The 24765-nt window shown below is 40.5% G+C and overlaps 1 protein-coding gene across 7 annotated transcripts in view; it reads right to left on the bottom strand.

Annotated features, from left to right (window-relative positions):
- Nucleotides 1-24765, bottom strand: part of PCSK5 (proprotein convertase subtilisin/kexin type 5) — a 166754-nt gene that overhangs the window by 70278 nt on the left and 71711 nt on the right. For all 7 annotated transcript variants that reach the window (XM_083576680.1, XM_083576685.1, XM_083576682.1 and 4 more), the window contains exons 6-7: nt 7222-7310; nt 1249-1421 (exon numbers count right to left, since the gene is read on the bottom strand). In XM_083576680.1, coding sequence (XP_083432806.1) covers nt 1249-1421; nt 7222-7310 — 262 coding nt within the window. The remainder of the gene's footprint in view (nt 1-1248; nt 1422-7221; nt 7311-24765) is intronic.

Below are 24765 nucleotides of genomic sequence, written 5' to 3' on the forward strand. Positions count from 1 at the left end.
GATTGCTGCAACAAAGGGAGCTTGCAATCTCTGTGGCTTTAAAATATAAACATGATGTTGAAATTCAGCAAGTTAATCACTTCCAATCTTGGTTACTCCATTCATTTGAGTTTGCAAATGTATGAATAGAGAGCATTATTGTTTTGAAACACTACAATGAAAGGGAGCCCCCAGCCCTTCTGGTTTTATTTGAGATTTTATATCCATTTGTTTTTACTTCTATCCTTCATGCCCCACATGTAAGTCCTTTCAAGTACTATGCACATGAAGGTCGTCATAGAATTACTGAGGAGCAGGGCTGTGCCACTGACCCTGGCATCAAGTATGCCCCTGCTCTGCCCCAGGGATAGCCACCTATTGGCACAGATGTCTATGGGAAGGGGGCCTATGTGTGAGTGACTGCTTGCGTGTAGCCTTCAACACTATCAGAATTTGATTACAGAGTCCCAGTCATGAGGAAGCCTTTATACAAGCAGCTACTCATGTAAAGCTTCCCTTCAAATGTTCATGCCAATGTTCGGATGTTCAGGACACATGCCTAACGCTAGGACATGGGCAACCATGCAGCCAGTCACAGTAAGATAACCCTTTAATGAATACTATTTGTGAAGGTAGCTATGGAAGATTCTGAAATTAAGATTAGAAATTAAGTGTTTCTCTAGAAATCTATGGAGACTGTAGTCCTTAGCAGATAGGACAGAGGAGGCCACAGAGTGAGAGCCTGCTGTTTGGCTAGCATGCTACCGTGCATGCTGCGTCTTTCAGAATTAAAGGAAATCTGCTGCGATACACTCAGGCCCGCAGTGTGGCTTGAACAAGAGACATCAGACCTTCTTTCCTCCAAAATGATTCTGCCAGAGGAACATGGAGGACCCAATGTCTGACAAGCAAGCTGCCAAATATTTTTAATTCCAGGAACTTCTCCCAAGACTAGATTATTTTGAACAAGGTCACGCTCATTTCCTATGATGCCAAGCTGCCTGGACATGCTCAGAGGCCTCTAGTTTCTGGAATGCTGACTATGTAATCAGCGTGCAATTCATTTGTACTTCATAATGTCTGGATTTTTCAGTAATTAGTTCAGGAAAATTATGGAACAGAACCAGTGGATTCCTCCTACCCCTGGTTTCAGCAAAACCTGGTACCATAAAATGTACCACATTATCTATTTTTCATTATCTTACTATATTACTTTATTTTTCTTCTTTTCCAAATGCACAAATAGAGGATGTGTGTGTACAAACATACCGTTCTGACGCCATTCTCAAAGGCCTGGCGCGTTAAAGAAGCAGGTCCATCAACTGTCTTCCCATCATCATCGGGACCCCAGCTAGCACTGTAGATGTGTATGTGCTGGGGATTGAGGCTAAGTGATTTTGCTTCTACCATGTCTGTAACATCACCATCTAGCATCCGTACTCCTTGAAAAGAAAAATGGCAAATTGTATGACAATGGACATATTGAAGCACATTGGTGGGGGAAAAATGGTTGGTGTTTTTAACTGACTCAAACATACTTTGGGCCAAAAAGCTTTGTTATTGTTCGTATTTCATGTTCTGCTTGACAATGTGTTTTTTTATTTTATTAATAAACAAAATAAACCAAAGATAAATAGCATTTGAGCATTTTTATGCTCAAATGAAGTCTTTGGATTACTTGTTTTCACAGGATCCAATCTATTTAATGTTTTTTAAATGGCCATTTTCAAACAAAACACATTTTTTAAAAAATTAAAAAGGGTTTTTCCAGAAAGTAATGGTGTGGAAACAAATTATAATACATTTTTAATTGGCCTCAGTTCACGATGAACATGCCAATCATCCGTCTGAAAGGAAGGGTAAGTGGGGTGGGGAAGCCAGCACACGGTGCCCCTAAGTTCCTTTGAGCTGCTTGCTAAAGAGACTGTTCAAGGGTGGGGGGGGGGAGCTGCTGTTTACCTGAGTCCTGGATCACTAGAATGCCTTCTGCTGAAATCTCCCTGCTGATATGGAAGGTGATCTCCTGTTGCTGGCAGAGTCTACAGCACTTCCCTCTAGGTAACTACTATTACCTCCACCATTTCACCCCACTGCCATTCAAATCCCACTTGGAGAGCTAAACCAGGTAGTGTGGAATTATTTCTCTGTGGCAGAACCTGGAAAAACTCTCTTGATGGTGACACAAATGGTATATTCTCAATCTCAGGAGGGCACACTCAGGCCTTGGCACAAAGACCATTGGTGGTGGAAGAAGGAGGAATAGTAGTGGCAGTGAGAAGCAGGCCCGTTGAGTTCCACCTCACGGTGTGAGGTTTTGTTTCCTCTTATGTACATGAATCTTATGTATGTGTACATAGGGCTAAGTCCAGATTTTCTATTTCTCTCTCCTCTCAGTTTCATTTCATATTGGTGCCCTGCTTTTCCTTGCAAAAACGAAGCCCAAAGCAACTAATAACAACATTCTAAAGCAAATGTGATTAATATCAAAATATGAAAAATTCTATAACAATAAAAAATTACAATATATTTTTTGGGGGGGAGGTCTCTCTGCAATGTCTCCCCATGACCTGCCTCACTGTCACCAAGGTGGTGCTGGTGTTTCCCCCTTTTCCTCCACCAGACAGAGGGCAAGCAGTGCCCACGACACCATTGTTTGCTACGGCCACTCACCCTCCACACCCTAGGCAGGTGGGTGATGATGACAGATGCTAGGAGCCACCACAGCAGCTGCCACCCAGAGGAAGGGAGAAAGCAAGTGAACAGCACTTATCTGCCATTGCCGCTCACTAGGACTGGAGCAGCAGCTACCACTTGCTTCCTCACCCTCCATCTATGGACAGACATTACTGTTCACTCGCCTGCTTGGGCAGGCCAGTTAATATCACCAGCTGCTGGCTTGTAGTATAGGCGACACTCTTGGTGGCATGGCACAGCACAGGGGAAAGAAGGCAGGAAGGGGGGCACCAATCCTTCCAAGCAGCCCAAGGCTAGGGGGCTGCCCCACAATGACAACTCCTGACACCAGCCTTGTGTGTATGCGAGTGGGAGGATGTTTGTTCTGTTTGCTGTCTGTTTCCTTTCATGTACCTGTGTCTACTGTTCACAGACCCTATCCATGTTTACTCAGAAGTAAGTCCCGCTATGTTCAAGCCTAACTATGCCTAACTGAGCTTGATTCATTCTTAGTTTGATTCATTCTTGAAGCATAGATAGATATAAGGTGAATTCCACTGAGGCCCTTATTTGAGTGATGTCACCTGATGAAGTGTGTTCAGAACAGAAGTGGCCTATGGAGTGGTATGTTTTGCTGGTATTGTATTACATTGTGTTGTTATTATTGTACGCCACCCTGGGATTGCCAGTTTAGAATAGTGTTAGATATATATATTTACTATATGGGAAGGTTTTTTACCATATGGTTTCTTGACCTTATTTATTATTGCTACAACTATTTATTAAACTTGTTAGTCACTTGCTACACAAAAGGTTTCCAACCAACTAACCACATATTTAACCACCTATTTCTTCTTCTATGCCTCCCTCCAAAAAGGGATGTGGAGAAGAGTCTCAGTTGCAGAATCACATCAGGAGAGGCATTCCATGTTTATTAACAAACACATGGCTCTTCGCAGCCTCTTCATTACACTCTGTGTAATGTCTTCACTCCATAGCAAAACTAATCAGTAACCAAGGATAAAGTAACAGCAACCAATAATTCAAGAACAGACCTCTCTGTATTGCTGCAATTTAGCATACACTTCAGAAATGGGCACCTCCTCCACATTTATATATACTCACAGAATTCCAGTTTCTTTATCTTTGAGGCATTTATTTATTTACTAAATATATCCCTTGCCTTTTTATCTATAAAGGGGATGTAAGACTGCTCACAATACTTAAAATACAATACAATAAATCACATAAGAGTAATCACTATATCAAAGGCGTAAGCTAAATCATCAGCAGAAGAATAGAAGTGCCAGACCACCCAGCCATTATCTGGCTCATATGCTTGCCTAAACAGCCCTGACACCTAAAAGCAGGCAGGGGAGGAGCTAGGGATGCCTCCTGGAGCAACACAGTCCAAAGGCTGTGTAGGTGTCACTTCCAAAAAGGCCTTTTCCTCTGGACTTTGGACAGTGATGGGACACAGAGCAAAACCCTAGCCTAGGAACTTAGCAGGCAGGTGGAGAATGGCATTTGACACTGGAGATACTGCACACTGCTAGGAGATTATTTACATAGAGAAGCAGACGGGGAAGCTTGGAGAACCATACATGAATCCAATTCATTGCTTATATAAAACATGCCTTCATTCAAAGAGTGGCATCATATTTGGATCTAATATGAGCTGAGGACTCTCAATATTGTTTTCTAAAATGCAGTTTCTATTATTCTGCCAGAGCAGAGATTCAACTTAAACCAGACAGCATTCCATGTCTTGACAACCTGCAAGTTATAAATGTTTCTATTTATAAACCAAATTAGCATCTTTTAATTATAAAACATAACAGCTTTGTTCCCATCTTTGCTATGAATTAACTTGAGTGTTTATTCAGTTCTTAACCCAAGCCTGGCTGTTCTATTGAAAAAGCCCTCCCCCTTTTCTAATTGATTCGAAACAAAACTGCTCATGCTTTGCGAGGTCACACTTGTCCAAATACTGATCTCACTGTGAAATTTACTTTATGAAAAAGAACAAACATTAATTCAGGTCGCAACCCTTTTACTTTTATCTTAAGGATGTAAATAATCAGAGCAAGCAAGTTATGAATATAGGAAGCTGCCCGCTGCTGAGTCACACCATTGGTCTGCACTGTCTGGCCTGGCAGCGGCAGGCCAAGGACCCAAGAAAAGTTCCTTCCAAGCATTCAGCCTAGAAAAGCTTTAAGTGGAGATGCAGGAAAACGATGCTGGCAAATCATGTGCACTTTGGTGAAGTAGTTGCATAGTTTCTGTTCACTTGGGCCTTTTAAATAACACATAAGCCTCTTATGTTAAGTTTTAAATTGTGTTTTTTGTTTTGAATTAATATGTTATAGTGTTACTGCGCTGTACATTTTCTCTCTCTCCTTTGTGAGCTTCCTGGAGATCTCCGGTTATGGGCTGTTATATAAACAGAGTAAATAAAATAACTGTAGCCTCTGATAATATTTTATTAATTGCTATTTTTTAAGGTGCTAAAAGATTCTTCATTGAATATTTCAAATAGTTATACCCTGACGGACAATCTCCAACATACTGTTTGTTTTTCCAATAACAGACCATTCTTCAAAACGTTTTGGGTTTCTGGTAACAGGAAAATCTTAATTGTCTATCAGCCAGTTAAGCTTGAGACAGTGGAATCTGGTTCTGGCAACATCAAGCACAAGTTTGTTCACAGGTTCACAGATTATTGTTATTCATAAAATGGGTTGTATTCAACATTTGTCATACCTACTAAAATTTATAGATTTGAGTAACGTAGGTCCATTAATTTCAATGGGTCTACTCAATGTAGAACTTTGCTAGGTAACAATGCTATTTTCTTCCTTCAGTAATAGCTGAAATACTAAGATTAAAGTGGCATTATTGAGCCGAATAATGAAAGGGGAAAAAAACACCTGAAAATGTTGAAATAAAGAATTTCACTTAAAATTTCTGACTTTAAGCCAAGAATGGTAGGCTGGTACTATAAATTACAGAGGATGTGCAGCTACTACAAAAAAGAACAAGTCTGTATATCCTATTCCCCTGTAACATAAAAAACTCATGAAGATGCGATTCCATGCTCCTGTTTCACTTCATTGACTGTTGCTTATGAAACTGAGGAAGCATAGGGTGTGATAACAACTTGCAACACAATGTTGTATCCTTGGGAATTATAGGAGGAGAAACAGGATCACTATTTTTAATGGCAGCCAGGCATGTCCCATAACATTGACTTTTAGGCCCACTTAAGCAACAGAAATTCTTGTAACTATCTGGATAGACTATCTAAATTTGTTCACCATAACTCAGGAATTGTCCTCTAACTGAGATTCAGCCTAGCAAATAAATAATTTAAATTCCACTGTAACTTCAGAAACATCAACAAAGCAACAATCTAGCTGTTAAAACATTTGGATGGAGTAGGGCTGTAAAAAACAGCACAGGCAAACATTAATCCAGTTCTCATGTACGTAATGCTAAGCCAAACCATTACTTAGCCATGTGTGGATGGTATGGCAGCAGCAAGATCAAAGACGGAGTAGCTCCATCCTTCACTCAGGGAAACTGGACATATGCTCATTCGTGCTAAGCCATAGATAGGTCAGTTTAGTATGTGTGGATTGAACCCATGTACTAGTGGAAACTGCCTCACTGGGCCATGTCAACAATCCATCTAGCCAAAGAACTAATTTCCAACAATAGTTGGTAGCATATAATGATATATTATAACAAGATTATCATAGGTTTTGCATTTGAGATGTGCTTCTAGAAACAGTGCCCCAACCAAGCGTAGCCCATCCCGTTTGGCCACCTGTGCCCCCACCATGGCCACCACTGCCACTGCACCCCACCTCTTATCGAACGCGGTGGGAGCCAGAGGGCTCCTCAAAACTTTGCCGCTCGGTTTCTCTCCCCACCCCCTGCCCGGGGGGAGAGTGGAGTGGCAACATGGGGCAAAGGAATGCCTTGGCTCCTGCTGAACTTGGCAGGATCTGGGGCACTCCTCAAAGCTTTGCCGCTTGGCTTCTCCATCTGGGGGCAGGGAAATGAGCAGCAACGCCACATGTTGGAACACACCCCACACTGACAGTAGAAGCAGTGGTGCTGGCACTGCGCCACCTCTTGCACTTCCGCTGCCTGAGGTGGGTGCTTGACCCTGCCTCATGGCCCCATCCAAAATACACCTTGAACAAATCTCATGTCTAGCCAGGGACGTCATGTCCCATTTCACCACTTGAGATGAAACAGGATGTGCTGCCCTGCCACTGCTGCCTGCACCGCCCTCTCCACCACCTCCACTGACAGCATCAGCACTGATTCCAGGTGAGCCTTTTCACACACCGCTAAATCTCACCCAAAATTGGTGGGGCAGGTGGGGCGCTGCCTTGAGGGCTTCCACTGCCTGAGGCAGCAGCCTTATCCCATCGATTGGCTGCACTGTGTCTAGCTTTAGAGTGTTTTCTCTCCCTCGTCTGGCTTATTTCTGAGCAAGCATGCTTATGATTCTGCTCTTAGGTTTTTACATTAATCATAGACAACAGTTACACTTACCTCCAATTCTGGCATTATATGCAATTCCAACTATACAGTGTGAGTTGTTTGCACTAGCTGCTACTTCTCCAGCACAACGGGTTCCATGCCTATAGGAATAGACAGATATTTTAATATAAGTACTATTAACCACTAAGAGAGAGATTGTCTGTATTTAATACCTTTGATTGTGTTCATCTTCAGCTGCTATGTGTAAGATGCCCCAGACTGAAACATGCACTTTAAATATATATACACACCACCATGTATGTTTAGAATTCATTTAAACTTTTGCTTCAGGCACTGCTGCTTAGTCATAATCCTTATCATTCCAATGATGTCAAACCCAATAACCAAAACTATGATTTTGCTTTTAATCAACATGTTTAGACAAGTGCAGCACGAACACAGCATGTTATAAGAACATATGGAATTGATATCAAACTTTAAAAAGTATCACACATCTTAAGCAGATGCTTTTAGGACACCATCATTATAAATTTTAAAAAGCACTTCAATCTATAATAAATACGGCTATGAACACTTCCGTGCCCCTTGGTCTTACTTGCAGCCTTCTCCTTTTCAACCCACTGGCTTCTTATGGGCAGGGAAGTACCACTGTGCAGAGTTCCAAACCTACAAAGTCACCCTTTCATTTCAACAGAGACTATGTAAAAGTACTTCTTCCTGTGTGCATCAAAGAGCACCTGTGGCCCTGAACAGGAACTCTTCAAAATAACTACTGCTGAATTGTCAATCTCCCCTTCTTGGACAAGGTTCTTAAGTGAATGATCAAAGACCTGATCTATGCGCACTCAGAGGAAACTGTTTTCTGGATCCATTGCAATTGAGGTTTAGGTCCGATTTTGGCCCAGAAACTGCTTTGATCACCCTGTATGATAGCCTCTGTCAAGAGAGGGACAGGAGAAATATGTCCCTGTTCATTCTACTCGATCTCTCTGTGGCTTTCAATGCCATCAGCCATGGCATCCTTCTGGAGCAGCTGCCCGAGTTAAGGATGGGTGGCACAGCTTTGCAGTGGTTCTGTTCCTATTTGGATGGCCATTTCCAGAGGCCGGTGCTTGGGGAGTGCTCTTCAATATGAGTTTCCTTGGGGTTCAGTTTTATCACATACAATGCTTAACATTTACATGGAACTGCTGAGTTGGGTTATCCAGAATTTTGGAGTACATTGTCAGCAATATGATGGCACACAGCTCTACTTTTCCTTTACATCGGCAGGTGTAGCAGTGGGTGTGCTGGACATATTACACTGATTGTGGCTCAATGGCACTGGCTGCCAATTGGTTTCTGGGCCCAAACTGAAGCACAGGTTTTGGCCTATAAAGCCTTAAATGGCTCAGGACTGCAATACCTCAAGGATCCCCTTCTCCATATGAACCTATCCAAACCTTGCAATCATCAATGGAGGCCCTTCTTCATGTGTTTCCTCCACAAAAGGCCCTGAGAGTGGGAACACAAGAGCAAGCCTTTTCTGTGGTGGCTCCCCATTTGTGGAAAGCTTTCTCCAGGGAGACTCACTTGCACTTTCATTATCTGTCTTTAGGTGCCAGGTGAAAAAAATTCTCTGAAATGTGCTGATTAACATTCTATGGTCTTTTAAATTTGTCGGGGGGGGGGAGAGATTGGTTTGTTTTTGTTTTCCTATGTATTTTGTGTTCTCATTTTGGATTTTTATGCTGTGAACTGCCCTGTGATCTTTGGGTGATGGGTGGTATATAAACTTAATTAATTATAGATAGCAGACAATCAGATAACCAGCTGTCTAAGTGACCTTGGTGGTGGTTTTTGCACCAACTTAGATGTTTGTTAACACTGGAGTTTTGGAAATCATGGTTTATTGTACCTATGAAACAACTCCATATCCTATTTTAAGCATTCAGACTGTGGAACATGATATACTAAAGAGGCCCTTGTGTCTTCTTGACCTGGTATACAGTTTTCACATGTAGACCACATTCACACCATATATTTAAAGTGCTATGATACCCCTTTAAACTGACACGGCTTTCCCCAAAGAATACTGGGAGCAGCAGCTTGTTAAGGGGGCTATTGTTAGGAGATCTCTATTCCTCTCCCAGAGCTACAATTTTGAGAGGAGTTTAACAATCAGTCCCTCTGCAATGAATCAGTATAAGAAACAACAGAGACTTACTGGACTACAGTGATACTGAACCAAAACTTGTGAGAAGGAAGACATTTTGGAAAGCACAGAGAACATAAGAGCCCTTCATATTTGTCACATCATAGAACTAGTTATGTCTAGTTAGTATTGTTTTAAAACATGAGCAACGTATTCATGCATCTATAACAGCTCCCCATTTAACAAAATTGCAAAACTTTTAGTTAAATATTTTATGTATGAAAATGACTTGCATATAATCACTTTATATTTGTTTTTATAATTGAGATTTTGGTGCTTTCCAAAGTAATAAATATTATAATTTTACTGGCATTTTAAGCCTTTTATTATGTTCAATTCTGAAATGCATGTTTATAAAATTTTCTGCTTGATTAATCTCTGTTGTTTGCAATTATCTTTATTTTTCAATGTTGCTTAATGCTAACAAACCCATTGAAGTATTCTGAAAATGAATACTAAAATGGGGGGGGGGATTTTAGCAGTAGGAAAACAATTCTGAGAGGATGATAAATTGTCACACATGAGTAACATATTAGCATCATGTAACCAAGATATGTTACTACCCAACAGTACAAAAACTCACATTTCTAAAAGCATTAAAAAGATAAGTATGAACTTATTTGTGCAATGTTTCCCTCGAGTTGCTCAGAGCAGTAGCATAGCATTCTCAAATGATCTCTCAGCTATGAACAAAAGGAGAGCCCTGCTAGAACACATCCAGGGTTTATTTTGTCCACCATCCTGTTTCCTAAAGCCAGCCAGATGCTTGTGTTCCCTAGCCACTGATATTCACAGGCAGGCTGCTTCTGAATTTAGAGGTACTATCCAGTCATTGTCCCATTTTAAAGCTATCTAAGTGAATGGCCATCACATCTCATAGCAACGAATTCCATAATCAATGTGCTAGATTGGCTAGGTGCAGGTCAGGGCCTACATAGCTTTACAGGCAGAATGCCATAAGGTGTTTTAAAGCCATTTTCTTCATATGTTCTTAGCACCAATACTTTTTCAACAGTTATCTCAGAAATATATTGTTTAAAAAAATACTGATGCTATTTTTGTCCTCTGAACTCTACACATTACAACCTTTTCCTTCATAGGTTAGTTTAAGGTTACCAGATTTTTTCCAATGAATCCAGGGACACTTTTCAACTTCAATGGATTTTGTATGGGGACTGATTTGTAAATCCGGGGACTGTCCCTGGGAAACAGGGACACCTGGTAACCTTAGGTTAGTTCTCACTATGCACTGATGGTAAAAGCAACCCAACCTCTTCGGTTACTTTGGTCTGTTTATGTCAGAATGTAGGCTGATGCAACAGATCAGCAGAGTTATTCTGAGATGAAGACGCTCAGGACTTGGGAAATCTCATAGAATAACTAGGTGACACATTCATGTATTATGCATAATAACTACATCACTTGTTTCAGAACGTATTGCCAGGTTGCTCTCAAAATGTTTAATTAAAAAGAAAAAAAGGAACCTGATCCATTTTGAGTTTGTGTAAGATTTTAGTCTAGGCAGAAAGTCAAGGTGTAATTTTTGCTGTCTCGACTACCTGACCTTAACATTCATCCTTTCATTATACACATATAGCCTGTTTACAGAGCACACTTCTACCAGATTTTTTAATATAAAAAAAATCTAATCCAATATAGAATTTAATAAGCAAAACTGCTTTTCAGTCCAACATATATGCTGACCATTCTTCACTCTTTTAAGATAATCTTTTATTCCCACCAGATGTAAAGGAGAGCCAGACTAGACATGACTTAACTATGCAGTTCTGCCCTCAACGCAGGTCCCCCCCTCCCAAATTGCCAACATGATGAGAGGAGGTTGATGCAGACTAGGAGCTTATGGTGTGGGAACAGGGGAGCCTTAAGCCTTTGCTATGGTGCCAAACTTGATGTGGCTGCCTTTGAAAGCAAAACAATTTATCCCAAAATATAGAAGCTGAAACATGTGTGCATTTGCACCACTTTGGAGAGAGGCAGGTGGGGACTGGAGCTAAATTCACTCCCTTCCTGCAGCTGCCAGTCGCCCAAGCCTCCAGGAGCAACACTACAAGATGGCGCCATGCTACTCTGAACAGGGATTCTAGGGGAGCTCCCCTGCTGCCCCCAAATCCCTCATCAGGACAATGCTACATCACACAGCGTCATTCCAGGAACCGTGCAAAAGAAGAGAATGAGAGCCACCAGCTGGAAGGCATTGGGAAAAGCTTCAGTAGTATTTTGCCCTAATTCCCCACCATCACCAACCATGAAATATGATTGGAAAAGGAGTTCAGACCTTTCTGTACCCACAAATTCAAAGTGATTTCTAAAACAGAAATAATAAATAAATAAATAAGCCTTAATTAATAATTATAAAGGCCATGAAGGTGAAAGACTGACATTAAAAGAAAAAAACAATCTTATTAGTCTGACCAACCACTTGAGTGATTTTTTTTGGCAATATGATAAAGATAAACAGCAACAATTCAGTAACAAAAGTCAAACCCCTTATGAAGTTATATCAGTCTAACTGTTGATTTACTTATTTTAGGAGTTTTTGCAGCAATGAAGGGATTTGCAAATAATACTTTAAATTTATAGGTTTTTTTTTATTCCCATTCCCTGGTGTATGCTGTGGAAATGAATTTGCATACAAAAAGCAAGTCACAAATATTCATGTTATTAGCTGTCTGCCCCAAGTACGTCAGCAGTGTTTGTGCAGCTGTCTTGGAAAAATTTCAAGGGATTATATGTTATTTTCTTCTGCCCTCTCTGTTCACCACGGCATCCACCTGCTGCCTTGGCCGATAACTTAGAAGCAGTGTTGGCATACACAGCACCACAGAACACAGCCTTGTTCATATGAAAAGGGTGCTACCATAGTTGACAATAAACATATACTCAGCACCTGATGGAGGATAAACATCTGGCAGGGATGCCAACAGATAAAAGATTTTTAGTTAACAATTTAAAATAAAATCTCAAGTCCCAAAATATAATATACCGTAACTACAGGAACGATCCATTAAAGTCTCTGCATCAAGAATGTTGAGAGAAGGGCAAGGGAGGGTCAATTAATTTAATTTCCACAAGACCGAGGGAGTTTATAACTAATAACAATAATAACTTGGGAAATGATTAATTATTTTGATGGTTAATTAAAGTAGCCATTTCAGAAATAAAGTTTTGGAGGAAAGGGGAAACAAACAGTATCTTTCACCCACTGTATGGATGAAATGTTCTTGAAATATTATTTAATAAAAGTACAGATTGTGAATTATTAATACTCTTTTGACTTTTATTTATATAGCACCATCACTGTACATGGCCCTTTACACTAACAGAATAAGAATTCTATGCTGAAGGGCGTATAATCTAAAACTACAAATATAAATAGTACAATAAAAATTAATAGTTAAAATGCACGCTTCACAAGCCATTACATCAGGTATACTAAAACAGCCACCTCCAACTGGAATAGATGATAGGTAGGGGATTGATTGATTGATTGATTGATAATGCACACACAACCCCCCTTTCCGCCAACTATATTTTCCAGTGTAGAAAGTCGGTAACAATTCTGCTTATAGTTTATAGCTGGGAAACACTTGTTGTTTAGTGCTAGGAGCTGTTGTTTGGAAGCTTCCTCAGATTCAAGGAGTTCCTCTGAATGATTATTTACAGTGTTAAAACAAAAGGAATTCCTGTGCATTTGTGGAACAGGGGCAACAACAGAAAGTCCTCTACAGTGGTACCTCGGGATGCGAATGGGATCCGTTCTGGAGCCCCGTTCGCATCCCGAACAGAACGCAAGACACAACGGCGCGTGCGTGGGTCGTGTTTCGCCGCTTTCACGCATGCACGTGACGTCATTTTGAGCATATGCGCGAGCGGCGAAACCCGGAAGTAACACGCTCCGTTACTTCCGGGTTGCCACGGAGCGCAACTCCAACGTGCTCAACCTGAAGCACATTCAACTCGAGGTATGACTGTATAGTGTTTGTGCTTTCGGACACCTTTATATCAATACAGAAAAATACAGTTTTGATGGAATTTGAATGAGTAACTAGAAATGTAAATGTAAATCCTCTTACGAAATTCGCTCAGATGACCCTAAGTCTTTAAGGAGAATTTGAGACAAAGAAAATAAAACATATTTCTTTATGTGAATGGCAGTATGTGAATTATGAGAAGAAAATGGGAAAGGATGGCATCATGGTTCAGATATCAGACAGTAACAATATAGGTTTCTGTTTGTTTTTAACATTGGGTATATAAGTAGTACACACAAAAAAGGTGGTAGCCACAATTCACTTGGAAAATTTGTCATTTAAAAAGCATGTTCCTAACCCTCAGGATTGCTGAGAAAAACATGTCAATGTCCTGCCAATTTTTGCTGAAGCTATACGAAAAAGAAAAGGAAAGGAAAAAGAGAACATTGAGAAACAAAATTTAAAAATTAAATAAAAATAAATAATAATAATAAATCCTTCCAGTAGCACCTTAGAGACCAACTAAGTTAGTCTTGGTCTCTAAGGTGCTACTGGTCACTAAGGTGCTACTGGAAGGAATTTTTTTAAATTTTTTAAATTTAATTTAATTTATTTTGTTTGGACTACGGCAGACCAACACGGCTACCTACCTGTAACTATAACACTGAGAATTCTAGTGGTTGGTTGTTGGAACTTCTTCCCTGAAGCACAGCTATTTTCACCTCCCTCCACTGCTGCCAGAACATCCCACTGCCTTAAAAGAACTGTATCCCTTCACGGTTGTATTCTTTTCCAGATATTCCCCCAAAAATCCTCATAACAAATTCAGGTCACATAGCCAGAAACACCCAACTGTGCAATTCCGCACATTTTGTGAGGCATGCAAATTAAACACCTTTTGTATTGCAAAACTTCTACACTTTAATATATTCCCACTGCAGAATTTGTGTTTTGTGACTGCACAATTCACAATGTTTTACTACAGAATTCTAGGCTGGATCTACACTGATCTACAAAAGCGCTAAGAAAAAAATATTACATAGCTGTCGATGCAATTTTCCATTGATTTCTGTACAGTGCCCCCTGGTGTCACATTTTTATAACGCATTTATAACGTTATCACTCTCTAGTATAGATTAGTCCCTAGCGGCCCTGGCAATTGACTCAGTACATAGTGAACATATTCTACAGCAAACTGTAGTAGATTGTTGTTGTTTTAAAGAGATAGCAAAATCTTAAGGGAATTCATTCTGTGTCTTTGTGCTAAATATTATGCTCTAGTGTAGATTCTGCTGTTTTGTACCAGGCTGTAATATTAGACATCTGGAAAGGGAAATTTGTTTTTCTTTTAATTTCCCAAGAAAGCAATAAAAGAAGGATAAAAGGTGTGTGTATGTTTGGGTACAGGTGGAAGTTAAGTGTTGAGAGAGAGAGAGAAAGAGAGAGAGAGAGAGAGAGAGAGAGCGCACCCTTGGAGTTATGTTGACAGAAAATCATTTAAACGATGACTTTTGTCAACTACACGCGATCCTTTTCAATTTATCCTACTGGTAGGATTACTGCAGACAGGTTTTGAGCAAGTTCACACTGGAATATTTTGCGGCAAGGAAAAACCAGAACTAACAGCCAAACTAGATACTATACCCCCCCCTTTTTATTAAGGAAAAATAGTCTTTTGGGGGCTGCATTCCTTTCACTGTCTTTTTCTAGACTAAAGTAGTACAGGGGATTGCTTAACTATTTCCCCCTGGGCCACTTCCCCATTCACTGCCCACCTAAAGCTGCTTTCCTCCCCAGAGAAGCGGAACTATATGGCTCTGCAGAGGAAAAAGCAGCTTGGCCGGCAGATTTGTATGGGGGAAATGGCAGAAGAGGAAATGATTGTGGTCGCTCCCCTCCCCCTCTGGTGCTCCATTCATGATTGCAGCCTGCATCTGCTGTTTTTCCTTAAGAAAAAATGTGGAGGGAAAGTTGCACAAAGGTGCATGTGAAATGAAGTTTGGTCTTGAGAGATGAGCTCAAATGGTTCAGATTGATTGGTTGTGTGTTTGAGGATTTCCATTCTTCTTCAGAGGACATGATATATTTTTACAAGTGTGAATCAACTAAACAAAAACATATTATTCCCTAACATATCAGTAGGATGTCCACTTGGGCATAAGTATGTCTTAGATTGTTCAAGAAATTGTTCCTCTCTTTGCCTTTCTGCATTCAGGTGGGTGCCCATTACCAACGTAAATCCCTCTAGCAGCTTCTGCATTCTCAGAGGAACTCCTAGGAATCAAGAAGGATGTATCTGTGTGTGAATGAAATGAAAATAATAATTTAAAATACTCCCAAACTGTCTGACAGGAACCTGTGAGTTTACAGAATATTAACAGCCATTTAGCTCCTTCCTTTTCTTGCCATCTGCATGAAATTAGGCCAAGGGCTGCAGGCTAAATAAATACTGATGTTTCTGCCCCCCCCCCCGCCCCCAATTCTGCAAATGAATGAAAAGTTGTTTTCTTTGAGGCCAGGGGCTATTAATCCCATTTCTTAAAGCTAAGTGAATGGAGCAACCCTGTGTGTGAGAGAGAACCCCGTAGCAGAGCTATGGCTCCCTGTTACTAGGACAGTGGGTGGCAGTGAACTTTTCAAGCCCTTCTTTTGCTTTCATTAAACCTCTTTTTTGATTTTGATTTCCAGCCCCACGATCAACAGGAAGGAATTAATTGTGCCAGGAGTGGTACAGCCGAGGGCTCCTTTGGGGAATCTGCCAGGGGAATGAGGCAGTTTAAGGCTCTGCAAATCTTCAGCCACCCCCAACATACCCCAATTTGAGCCCCACATTCCTGGAATATCGCTGGCCTCCAGACTGTCATATTTGTGATTCAATATCAGGACAAGTCCAGCAGAGACTGAGCAGCTTTAGGCTAGTGCAACCAAATTTCCCTTCCTGGTCATCAGCTGAGCTACAAGGCGCTGTAGGTGCCTACTCAACCTGAGTAACCCCTCCTTCTGACTATATATATTTATTTTTGAAGTCTCCTTGCAGACACACAAGAGCTTATCCACTGATTTTTAACATCCCAATGGGTCCACCTTCATCAGAACTCCATGGAGAAAGTGGCAGAGTATGATCTGTGATGAGGTGTAGGGCTTTGTGGGCTGAGGCCATGATGGGTCCCAAGTCTCTTTCTCAGACAAAGTATATCCCCAATGTCCAGGTCAGGCTCCTAACAAAAACCAATTGAAGTGAACTCTGAATGTTAAATATATATTCAGTCACACACTATGTTCACCTTTCACTTCTTAGGAGAAAATATTCATTGCTTGGATTCATTGTTTGTTTCTCTTGACCAACAAAATTAACTGAAGTTGCTCATGCTTTGTACAGAGTATTCCTTCTAAAGATTTCCATTCTATGTACAGAAATTATGCCAATCAATCAATCAATCAATCAACCATGCTTCCTAAGCAACAACATTATATTAAGAACAGAAATCAGACAACTAAACATTTTATAAGCATCCAATTCTGCATAGATGTTTAAGTGGAAGGTCTAAATAAAATTGCAAGGGGTAATTAGTTAAGCGTGATGTAAAAATTTCACTGGAACCTAGCCTAGATTCTAATTTCAACACTTACTAACATTGCAGGGATATGGTTACATTAATGATAAGAAGGGCTAGTCTTACAGTCTATCCAACAGATTAAATATCCAGCTTCCTAGTGCTCTGGTAACTCAAGAGTTAGTTGCTTTGTTGTTAAAATGTCAGTCTTAAAATATATGTGATTTTTGGTGAGATGAGAGATCCAGATATTGCCTTGCAAAATCCTGTTTAATGGCATATATAATTCATAAATCAGTTAAAATAAAGTATTTTGATTCAAAATTGTTTAAATCATTGTTTCGCTGGTTTCAATTCTCCCCATGCAGCTAAAAAAGGTAGCGTCCTTTGTTCTATACTAGTGTAGACTAACCTGCTTTCTTAGATTCAACACTAACAACATAATCCCATGCATATGCCTACCGAGAAGTAAGTCTCATTGAGTTCAGTGGGGCTTATACCTAGCTAAGTGGGTACAGTATTGCACTTTAAATTTCGTAAAGTAACACTATAATTATGACTGCAGATGTGAACATAAATAAATGTTAACCGATGAAAAAACAGGTGATTTGAACAATGTATGCTTTAAAGATACATTTTAATATTATCTTGGCCTCAGTGTAAGTGCTTTTCTGTGACATTAGGGAAAGAACACTGAACAACTGTATTTCACATCATATTTTAATCCAATATATACTGGTCTACTATTTAATTTTTAGGAACTGTATAATACAGCGGTACCTCGGGTTAAGTACTTAATTTGTTCCGAAGGTCCGTTCTTAACCTGAAACTGTTCTTAACCTGAAGCACCACCTTAGCTAATGGGGCCTCCTGCTGCCACCGCACCGCCAGAGCACAATTTCTGTTCTCATCCTGAAGCAAAGTTCTTAACCTGAAGCACTATTTCTGGGTTAGTGGAGTGTGTAACCTGAAGCGTATGTAACCTGAAGCGTATGTAACCTGAAGCGTATGTAACCCGAGGTACCACTGTATGCCCTTAACTACTACCTTTTAGTGCCTCTATTTTTTTCTGTATACTTTTTAAAAAGATGCTATTTTATGTGTTAAAAACATGTAGCGTCCTGGAATTGACGTCCAGGGGGGATTTCCGAAAGGTGGCGCTTTGTCCTAGATCTTAGGCAAGTCAGTCGAAAATTTTGGGGGTGTTCTGGTTTTTACTTTTTGAAATGTGGGAACCCTAAAACATGGTGTTTTGATATTGTAATTTTTTTCTTCAAAAATTAAGTAAAAAGTTATTCACAAAACCCTTGTATCTCACACCATTAAATGTAATCTTTAATCATTTTTTTTCTGTCTCACAGTTATGAAAGTAGTCTAAAAGTTAATATGTCCTTGCCTTATTGCCCATCTATTAAATTTCATCCTCACTAATAAAAAATTGGAACACGTTAACCAGCTAAAACTTTAGTTGACTGATGTAAACTGACTAAGGTGTAGGTCACTTCAAGCACAATGAAACCTACCTCTGAGTAAACCTGCAGAGGATTGCACTGAACAGCTTGTAGCCCAAATTATAACATGATTTCTGTTTCTGACATCTTTATAACCCCTTTGAGGAACTGCAGTCTCTGAGAATCTGCTGCAATTTAGGGTGAGTGTACATAGCCTTTTCACCTCTTGTAACCTCAAGCTGTAGGCTCATAGAGATCCTGGCTTTCTGAATGACTGAAAATGAGGTCTAGCTATGAGCTGACATGAGTTCAACAAGTCTATAAAAACAGGTCTGCTAAACCTTTGTGGCCTCCAATTAGATTTTATATGAATCATTCACCAAACAAAGATCCATACAGATCCCTACTGAAAAGTAATTCTAAAGCATATTCCACTGAAAATATGGTTGTATGGATTTATGCTTGATTCTGAGAGTGCTTCCTGATTGTTGACTCTGTGCAGGGACAACCTTTTTGGACCAAAAGGCACATTTCCAGTTTTGAGAAAGTGCTGTAGGCACTGGTCACAAAATATCTGCCATTGGGGTCATGACATAACACAAAATTAAAGAGAGTATAGTCATTGCAGCTCCCTCACCCCATCCCTGGACAATCTCATGCTTGCAGTGAGAAGTCATGTATGCCCTGCTGGTGCTGATTGGAGATCACACAATACTGATTCCACACACAACTATGCTGTTGCAGTCTAATAATAGGGAACATTACCGGGGGGGGGGGGAATACAAGGTGACCTCACACCTCTCACTTACAAACGCTCACCACACACATACAGACCACAAACACACATGCATTTGTTTTTCATAGACATTCATACACAGAGACTGCCCATCCCGTTTCATTGCTTATGGCTGCGACTGCTGGCTTTTGGCAATATATCATGAGAGATCCAGGAGATCTCACCTGAAGGTGCTTCTCCTTGCTTCTCCAGTGGCAGAAGATGTGAGTAGAGTGCCGACAGGGGTGCCACCCCTTGGGATTCTGCCACCTGAGGCAGTTGCCTCAGTCCTCCTGATGGGCAAGTCAGCCCTGTTCATGCATTTTGCATATATATAACCACACACACATATCTTCTCTCTGCTCAAGTGGATCTCTCACTCTCCAACAGACCACACTCACAAACAGACCACACATCTCCCCTCTCTCTTTCTGACACAGGCTCCATATGCATATCTCCCTCTCTTTCTGTCACACAAATACATAGAGCATACTTAAGCACACTCTCACACACACTCAGAAGAGCCTCTCTGAGAGTGAACAAAGTGCCTGACCTTTTTTTTGTTGTTGTTAAAAAAAAAACTTTTAAAATTGGTCCCCACTCATTTCAGATTGTTGGCCCCTGCTACTCAGTCATTTTGATGTAAGGTATAATACTGAATTGCAACTGACCTTGCAGACTTCAGGGAGTGTAACGTTCTGGGTTACATTCTGCTATGGTCCATGCACACTAGTGGGCTGCCTGTACAGGACAAATCACCTAGGCACGTCTTTTTAAAAACATGCATGAACATGACAGGCTTTTCTTCAGCCACATCACCCATGCAAATTACCACCATAAAACTGTATTTGTGAAAGTTTTATGCAGTGATGTCCACAGGGCTGCACTGTGAATAATAACTTCAAACATGCAAGCCAGTCTTGCAACCTAACAGAATTATCATTACAATGATTATTTTCAAGAAGAGATTAAAGATATACAACCTGCGTTTGCACTCTAAACCTGAATCTTGTTTTGTGTTCTTAACAAATGTACTCTTTCACAATACATTTATATTTGATGATGCAGTGACCAGATTAATTTCTAGAGCCTGCTTTGCTGATCATTATCACCCCAGTTTTGTTTCATCTGCACTGGCTTCCAGGCAGTCTCCAGGCAAAATTAAAAGTGCTGATTCTTGCATATACCTGGCTTGTGACCGTATATCGGAAGGACCCCCCCCCCACTACAGTCCTATCCACTCCTTGTGTTCAACATCAGAAAATCTGTTATGCATCCCACCACTTTAAGAAGCACAATTTGTGAGGACCTGGGACTGCTTTTTCCACTGTGGCATGCTGGTAATGGGACTCCCTATCTGCACAGGTGTGGTTGCTTCCCTCTTTTAAGGTTCAGAAATGATAATAAGACCATGTTATACAGCTAAGCTTTGAACATACGTTAAAATTCTCTACCTTTTTAGGCCAATTACACATCGCTCCTGGTTTTTAATGCATGAAGTCTACTAATTTCTGGCCGATTGCTTAATGCCTGCTAATGATTAGGGTTATGAGGAATAATACTAAATTAAATAGACTTTGTTTTGATATAACAAGGTACTTCTTATTTTCTAAAGCAAGAATGAGATTTAAATGGATGAGGTTTAAATAGTAAGATATTTAGAATATGGATTATTGCTTTGTGAAAAGCATACAACGTCCATGAGAATCTTTTCTTTTAAGGCAATCCAAGACTAAAGTCAGCCCACCTTTGCTTTTAAGTATATTTACAGGTGAAACCTGAACATGATAGAGGTCAGCACAGGAGTTTCAGCATAAAAACAAAACAAGACACTTTGCATAGCAGAAGTGATTTCATACACAGCTGACTCTTGTCTTTAATGAAGCAAACATGAAAGTCTAGTATGGGCCTGTGACTCCGACGACTTCATGAGTCTCTGCCAATTTGTTCAAACCAAACTAATTATCTGGCAGGACTCCTGCATACCATAGTAGTTAAAGAAACCATAATTGCTTCCTAAAAATTATCACAGGGCTCAAGTGATGAATGTTTGTAGGCTTCTTCCCGGCAGAATCCACACTTCTGAAAACTTGGTTTAAAAAAATGAAAGTGTCATTTAGTTAGTATGTATAGCCTGTCAGCAAATGCAATATAATATAATGAAAGTCTTATAATGGAATGCCTAATGGACAGCTACTTGCAATCTGACCAAATACTGTCCAACTGGCCAAAATAATTACCGTATTTTTTGCTCTATAAGACTCACTCCCCCCCCCTAAAAAGTAAGGGGAAATGTGTGTGCGTCTTATGGAGCGAATGCAGGCTGCGCAGCGAGCCCTCTTGCTGTTCTGGCTTCTGAGATTCTGAGAATATTTTTTTCTTGTTTTCCTCCTCCAAAAACTAGGTGCATCTTGTGGTCTGGTGCGTCTCATAGAGCGAAAAATACGGTACATTCTCTAATCTTTTGATATATCCGCTGTATGTTTCATTTCATTTCACTTTTAATTTGTATGCCGCCTTTCTATATTACTATGCACAAGGCGGTTTACAAACTGAAGAAACAACAGACAGCAAAGATCACATATGATCCAATACAAAAACATTCATAATAAAAACATAACTTTAAAATAAACAACCTACTGTATATCAAATAAAGAAATATTCAATAATCCATTAGAATATAATAGCAAACAGTAAAATCAAATACCATCAAATAATGTGACACCTATTAAAAAGCAATAAAGTAGGGGGCAGTGATCATAGAATCATAGAATCATAGAGTTGGAAGAGACCACAAGGGCCATTGAGTCCAACCCCCTGCCAAGCAGGAAACACCATCAGAGCACTCCTGACATATGGTTGTCAAGCCTCTGCTTAAAGACCTCCAAAGAAGGAGACTCCACCACACTCCTTGGCAGCAAATTCCACTGATAAAGAACTACTTTTGACAAAACAATGCCTGGCTAGTTGCCAAAGTATAAATTGCCAAAGCTGAACTTTAGTTGGCCACTGAGTGGGAGCCAACACAGAAAGTAAGCCACAATGAGCCAGCAGAGACTATCATGGCCCAAGCAATGTTGTAGCCTGAGCAGGGTGTGAGTAGCAGATGTAATACCTTCATATCCTTCATTGCTAGAGAGATATTCCAGACTAAGGTTGTGGGCAGGGCTTTTTTTTCAGCTGGAATGCCCTGGAACAGCGTTCCAGCACCTCTCAGAGAGGGGTACTGCTGAGCAAGTGGGGCAGGCTGCCTCTTTTCCCAATCTCCACCATCCCCACCCACACAATCCCTCCAGACCTGTGAAGGTGACTGAGGCACCTCCACAAACGGAGACTGACAGAGGCTGCCTCTGGCTCACAAGGAGACACCCCCCCATAGCCAGCAGATATTGTCTTTCGGCTTTGCATGGGTCTTCTCGAGGAGGTGAGTTCTGACACCTTTGGAGCTAGAAAAAAGCTTTGGCTGTGGGGGTTCATTACACATGAACAGGGAACTAACTACTTTAGCCCTGGCAGCTCCTGCGATAAATACTAAGAAGTGGTCTTGTTTTGGATTTCTTAGTATTAGGAAGAGTCAAACAGGACATGTAAAAGTGTCTCTACAATTTAAGGCACATAAATTACTATGAGTATTAAATTACTTAAACTGAGGTAACACACAGTACTTTTTTTTAAAAATGAAAATATTACATAAACAATATTGGGCAAACTGAAAATTGTAGCTGTTTCACAGCTCAATACTTGATACTTGTGACACCAGCAAAATAATAATAATAATAATAATAATAATAATAATAATAATAATAATAAATGCTCAGGATAGCACAAATATCTGTAGTAGGTATTTCCATCTTCTGAGGTTGTTAAGAAAGAAGAGATTCCTCATTACACCCCACCAACGAACTCAGCAGCTAGAAGTCAATGCCCCCACGTTTGCCCACTCTCATTCTTTGAAGAGTTTGGCTTTCATGTTTTGGGCCAAGCTTTCTAATTTTCCAACCTTCTATTCCTGCTGTATTATAGCCCCATATTCTGTTTAATTATTTTTTATACATGCCAAATTAACAAGGAAGTTTGACTATGCTGTTTTCACCAGCCAAAGCCAACAAGGAGAAAAGGCAACTGGTACAAAAAATGACGGCTAGAATAATCTATTGCACATGTTAGGGGAGATACTGTTCTAATTGTTTTGAGTTTAGGTGGATGATTATTAATTTTTAAATGGTCAACTAGCTTAGAGGTCTTTTGTTCTAGTAAGTAGTATACATGTTTTATTAAATAAATAAATAAATAAATATCTTAATCAGTACCAAATGTCCTTCAGGGGGCAATCTATGTATCTTGAGCGGGCATTCAGAAAGTACGATTGTACCTACCTGAATTGTAAGTTTTTAATTCCCAATGAAAGGTCAGCAGATTGGGTCTTGGTTCCACCCACAGGTTGCAGGCAGGCAGCAACCTTTTGGGATGCAAGACTCCCAGGATTCAGTTTGTGAACTCACAAAGCTTGAGAAAGGACAGGAGTTATAGAAGGAAAAATCAAATTCTACGCCTGAGACATACAGAGAAAGGAGAAAGTAGAGCGAAAATGATAGGTACTGCAGTCTGTCTTAAGGGCAGGTCCTGCACCTTTCATTGGGAATAGCAAACTACAATTAAGGAAGGAACAATCATACCTTTTCCCATTCCAGCAATGAGAGGTCAGCAGATTGGGACATACCAGAGCTATCCCAATCTCAGGCAGGAGACAGGCTGCAGTGTTATGGAAGGAGGACCATTTGTAGGAGCCTCCGACCAAAGGCAGCTTCCACTGAAGAAAAAGGCATCTATGCAATAGTGTCTTGTAAGGTGCTGAAGGAGGCCCAGATGTTCGCTCTGCAATGGAAGCATTAGTAGAGAATGCAGCACAGGTGGCTGCAGAATGTGTAGAGTGAGCAGTGATGTGAGAAGGCATGGGAAGCCTCACAGGAAAGAGCAATGCAGGCTTTTATCCATCTGGCTAAGGTGGCAGAGGTTACCTACTTCCCCAAGGAGAAGAGATGGAAGGACACGAAGAGAGATTCTGTTCACCTGAGCTCTTTGGTTTGAGCAATGTATATTTTTAAGGCTCTGTATATGTCCAGAGAATGCCAAGCCTTTTCTCTTGGATGCACTAGACAGGAGGGAAGAACAAGTTCTTGCTGCAAGTGGAAGCTAGAAGCGTCTTTAGAAAAGAAGGCTATCTTTGTGAAAGGTCAGAGGTGCTTGGATGTGGATACAGTGCCAAGTTCCAAAATTGTGTGCTGAAGTAAAACTAAAAATGTGACCTTGAAGTATAGTAGTTTGAAGGAGACCTTCCACAGTGCTTTGAAGGGAGGCTTCTGTGGCTGGTCAGGGAACATTTTAAGCGTTGTCCCTCTAAGGAATCATTTCAAGAGTGGATGGGAGGAGAGGGGGAAAGTGAATGGTCATGACAGGATGGAGGAGAGAGCCACCACTTCTTGATAGTATTTGGGCAAAGGCCTCTACCGAGGCCATTCTGGAAACAGGAAAAGATAGTAGAAAATTCCAGTTTCTTGTAGGAACATCATGTGGTCATGCACCAGAGCCAAAAGGTTTTCTGGGTGGATTGGTATAAGAAGAGGGCCTC

This window comes from Podarcis filfolensis (assembly GCF_964270895.1).
Source record: "Podarcis filfolensis genome assembly, chromosome: 11".
NCBI classification, from domain to species: Eukaryota; Metazoa; Chordata; class Lepidosauria; order Squamata; family Lacertidae; genus Podarcis; species Podarcis filfolensis.